Source organism: Solanum tuberosum, unplaced genomic scaffold, assembly GCF_000226075.1.
Source record: "Solanum tuberosum cultivar DM 1-3 516 R44 unplaced genomic scaffold, SolTub_3.0 scf00704, whole genome shotgun sequence".
Lineage (NCBI taxonomy): Eukaryota > Viridiplantae > Streptophyta > Magnoliopsida > Solanales > Solanaceae > Solanum > Solanum tuberosum.
The window spans coordinates 117807-123087 of record NW_006239680.1 but is presented as its reverse complement, the minus strand read 5'-3'; the positions used below and the strand labels follow the sequence as shown (position 1 = coordinate 123087).

At 29.8% G+C, this 5281-nt stretch overlaps 1 protein-coding gene across 2 annotated transcripts; it reads right to left on the bottom strand.

Annotated features, from left to right (window-relative positions):
- LOC107059027 (probable WRKY transcription factor 51) lies at nucleotides 1-3998 on the bottom strand. Of its 2 annotated transcripts, none has more exons than XM_015305397.1 (3): nucleotides 3737-3998; nucleotides 3495-3635; nucleotides 1-352 (listed from the first exon to the last, which is right to left on the bottom strand). In XM_015305397.1, exons 1-3 carry the CDS (start codon nucleotides 3892-3894, stop codon nucleotides 172-174), a joined length of 480 nt encoding a protein of 159 aa, XP_015160883.1. In that variant the 5' UTR covers nucleotides 3895-3998; the 3' UTR covers nucleotides 1-171. The 2 variants fall into 2 exon arrangements, with proteins under 2 accessions (XP_015160883.1, XP_015160882.1); XM_015305396.1 differs by having other exon boundaries at nucleotides 3741-3998.
- Nucleotides 3999-5281: the final 1283 nt, after the last annotated feature.

The window sequence follows — 5281 nt, the reverse complement described above, 5'->3', positions numbered from 1 at the left end:
TGTGATTAATTTATCTATATATCGGGCACTTGAAAACACGTGCACACATTTTTTTAAAACATAAGTCGAAAATGTTTAATAGAAACACTTTATCATATGATCAAAGTGCTCTATTAGAACCTACCATTATACAAATATATAACTGAAATTTACTGACACGTTTAAGAGGTTCTAAAGGCAAAGATTGTGAAGGGCAATATTGTTGGGAGGGAATTGTGTGTAGTGAAACACATAAGGACTCTCATGGTTGTGAATCCCTTCATAAGTAGTAATGACATAGCTTGAATCTTCATTGTCCCTTTCTACTCTTTTCTTCACATTGCATCCTCCACTTGAACATTTGTAGTAATTCCCGTTCATAAATATTTCTCTATTAATTATTTTTTATGATAATCAACTCAACTTTTAATATAAATATTTGACAAAAGGTACAACAATAATTACCTAAAGGATGATAAAAAGGTGTGATGGAATTCTATACTATTGCATGAGAACTCTCATTGACAATCAGTATCGCTAAACTATAAGTTCTTGACGATATTATCAAATTTTATACAAGTCAAATTAAATAATTTCAACGACCGAATTAGAAACTAAAGTGAAATACCCTCAACTAATGAAGGAAGAGTTAAAATAGAGTATGTGCCACTTCTTGTTCATCACATATTTTTGCACTTTTAATTTGCAACTTTAACTAAATGTTAGTCCAATCAACACAAAGAAAATGAAAGGAACTGTTAGTAATTCTTTTTATTTCATATTGCTAATAAAAGTGAGACAAGTGTCCTTTATCACGAGGACCAATAATAAAATGCAGTAAAAATATCTTTGATAACCAAAATCTTAATTATTCAAGTACTTGGTATGAATTATATCCATTAAAAAATTATTCTATATATTGTTTTGTTTAATTGCTAATTTTTCAAACAAAAAGGGAGAAAAAAATCACTTAATATTACTTGTTTTTACAATAATCTTAAATTAATTTGTAATAGTAATTGAGTTCACGATCAAAACGTAATGCGAAGATAAATGAGTCTTAATTAAGGTTCACAAACAAAATAATTTTCCTTTCATATTGGACAAGATATGAATTATGATTGATTGGATGTTCAAGTTTCCATCTAATATTAATTAATGGTTGCCAATTAATAAACAGAAACAAAAAAGCACAGCCTTATCTTCTCTGCTTATTTGTCGCTTTTCTATTCCCTCTCTTGTCTATTTTTTTTTTTTTCAACTTTGGCAATTCCAAACCACTTTATTAAAAAAAAATGTCACATTCATCCATTACATAAATGACCCTATATATCATTAAATCATCAATATTTGTTTGGCTGGTGTATATGTGATATGACATTGTCCTTCCTATAAATAATTGTCACTACAGCAAAAGTATGAATTATCTGAAAATTTTATCTAAGTTCTATAATTAAAGATACTTTTTCACATGAACTTCCAATAATTTATCTACTACACTTAGGATTTCTAGTAGTCCCCTAGCTTGTCAAGTAAACTATCAAGCTATAGAAAGACATAAATTTAAAATTTATAATTTATAATTTTCAACAGGGTTCATATAAATTCATAGTCTGCCTTGAGCTATATATATAGGGACGAGTATGCAACATATTTCTATAATTATATGAATGTAGGTTGAATAAAGGGAAAAGGATCAAAGTTAATTACCCCATTTAAACTATGCGAAAAAGATCGAATATATCCTCCGTTATACAATTCAATAAAAAATTGCCACCACTACCGCGTTACAAAAATTGTTCAAATATATCCTCTCATGTTAGGGCTATTCAAGTTGGACACTCAATCTCACCTGATTCTAATTTTTTGATAGATGAATGCTACATGACATACCACCATGCTACATGATTTTTTGTTCTTCCATAACTCCCTATCTCTTTCTCTTTGATTTTCTATTGAAATTTGATCTAAGTATTTATTACTCCTATGTATACGTTAGATTGCCAACTTTGTGTGTTTCTGAAGATCTTATAACTAAAGATGGCAAACAGGGTCGTGTGGGGATATTACAGGGCAAATCCGTAAAAACTTCAACCGGCAACCTCACATAGCCTAAAACTCACACTACCCTGCTGTAAAGATATGACATTTGGGCCTAACTAAACCCCAAAAGCTAGCTCACGAGGGGAGGATTGCCCAAGTCCATATAAGGAGATCATCAGTCCAATCCCCAACTAATGTGAACTTTCACCCACTCTAACACATGTATACGTTAGATTGCCAACTTTGTGTGTTTCTGAAGATCTTATAGCTAAAGATGGCAAACGGGGTCGTGTGGGGATATTACAGGGCAAATCCGTAAAAACTTCAACCGGCAACCTCACATAGCCTAAAACTCACACTACCCTGCTGTAAAGATATGACATTTGGGCCTAACTAAACCCCAAAAGCTAGCTCACGAGGGGAGGATTGCCCAAGTCCATATAAGGAGAATCATCAGTCCAATCCCCAACTAATGTGAACTTTCACCCACTCTAACACATGTATACGCCTAAAACCGGACCACTCTGATCCATTGTCATCTCTACTTGTAGCAGGTAGGTTAAAAAATATATGTCACATGTATCATATTATATGTATCCAAAACCAAAGGGCTGCTACATTATAATAAGAGCACCTATATATATAAAAGTACTATAGAGTAATGTTTATCACGTGATCCACTACATTTAATAGTTATTCTGTTTGGATTATTCTTCTTTATTTTTGTGTGGTGTATGGTGGGGGTTGGGGTATGGGATAAGATGGCTATTCTATTTCTCCACTTAATTTATAAAAACTCTACAACTAGCATGTATATATATAATTTTATTTCTACAAATGGATATGGTAAGGATATGCATTTCATGATTCCTTCTTAATTAGATTAAATTAATTTAAGTAGTTATAGTCATGACATGATTATAATAAAACTATAAGATGTAATTATGACATTTTGCGCATGCAATATCAATAATTATGATCTTATAATAGGAGAAATTAATAGAGATCGATGTTACGGATAATATAGTGAAAGTTACATGAAAATACTTTTGATCCACTATACCACAACATCAACAAAATTTTCAGTGGGGTCGCATAAGTTGTTTATGTGGAAAGATAAAGTGTACGATTGAAGACCTTATCACTACCTTGTGAAGGTAGAAAAAGCTCAAATATAGCAAATCCAAATACAAAGAGTAAGAAATCAGTGGGGAAAAAACATAACAATTAACAAGGAAAACATTGCAAATCTTACAAGAAATGAGCAAGAATAACAAAATAGTGTGATTTGTTATTTGTGTTTTTGATTAATTATCACACTATTTTGTTAAACCCTCAAAAAGCAAGATAACACTCCACTATCTACTAACCTTTTATTCTAATTCGCATCCTCCACGTCCTCCTATCTAAAGTGGATCCACTATAGAAAATGGGAAATAATATTCAAGAATTAATATAACTATTATAATTACCTTGGATTTGAACTATTCTTGACCATCTTTTTGCCATATTTCCTCCATTTAAATCCATCATCCAACACCTCCAACTCTGATCTAAATCTAAATGCAACCCTAGACTTTGCATCCACCTTCTTTACACCTTTCATACATTTTCTGTTTATAATCATAGACAAATAAAAACAATTAATTTCAAGCACATATATAAATTATATCAACAAAAAAAAAAGGCGAAAACTTATGTAAATTAAAAATACTTGCATGTTATGACTTGTTGGAGTGGGATTATTTGAATATGATCCACTACTATCGGAAACACTTTGAACAATTTCATTTTGTGACAAAAAATCGTCATTTGATCCATCATCAAGAAAGAGATAATTATAATCTGAGAGCTCAAAATTCTCCGATGCATCGATGAAATTAGGGTTAGGGTTTGATGAGCTATATGGAAAATTTTCCATTGTTGAAGGGAAAGAAAAGATAGAAAAATGTGATATACCAAAGTATTAGATGGACTTTTCAAGTCTTGTTTCTATTTATGCTCTTCCTTCCATTTCTTTATTATTATTTTATTGTTTTAATTTTTTATTTTTATTTTTAAAATTTAATATTATTTTCTTGAGTCACCTTAATAGATTCTTTCTTGGAGGATACAAGGAAGGTGCTTTTTGACACGTGGCACTATTTCGTAGGTTGTGATGATGTCATAGGGGTGACGACATCAACTTCTTCAATGAGTCGTCTCATTGTGAGAAGACTTATGGCTAGTAATGCTTTTGTCCACATATAAATATTCTAGGTAATATTGTTTCCGTTTCAATTTATTTATCTGATTTTGATTTGACATAAAAAGTTTAATAAGTAAAGAATTTTTTTGAATCATGTACTAATATATCCATTAATTGTATGATCTTAAACATGTCACTGCAAAGTTAAATTAAAGAGTTATAAAAAAAGAAAAAAAAACATCTTCGAACTAAAAAGGAAAATAAGATAAATGGGGAGAAATATACTTTTAACTTAATTCTCTACCTGTTGTTTCAGTTACAGCTTTGACACTTGACTAAATCCATATCGAAAAGTTTCACTTTAAAAGTACTAAAACCTTTTTCGACTAAATACAATTTTATTTCTAACTCTTGAATATGAGATTATTGGTTAATTAAGGATAAAAAATTACTTATTCAACAATGTATAGTTACTTATATTACACTATAGTATCAAAATAATCTATGACAATAAATATAATCGTTTATTATAATAAGCTTATTCCGATAACTTAGTAACAAAGAAAATTTACACATTATTATAGATTAAATAATTTGATGATGTAAAAATTATATATGTATACATACTATTAATATATACAAATTAAAATTTGTTGAGGTTGATCAGGACTAGCTCACTTGATGTGCTTCTTACTTTCTAAAGTTGAGGTAGAGATAAATCATGAGTATTAGTTTAAGTAATATTTCCTTCTCTTTCCCTTTCCACACTTTTGATGTATTTTAAAATAAATTAGTATTGCTTATGAATATGGGACAAAAAAGGAATAAAGATAATATTGGTGGAGAATACTTTCACTTTTTTCCCTTTTATTTCTTTCTACATTCAATTCAATATTTCCTTTATATTTTTAAATGTTGGATTATACATTCTTTTATGGTGATTAAGATATGAGTGTCTCAAGTCTCTTTTTAAGTCTTATTTTAATATTTTCTTGAGATTAGATGTCTATTTGTTTTGATTGTGTTTAGATTGATGACAATTAGAGCATCTCATCACAAATCTGCTTTTAT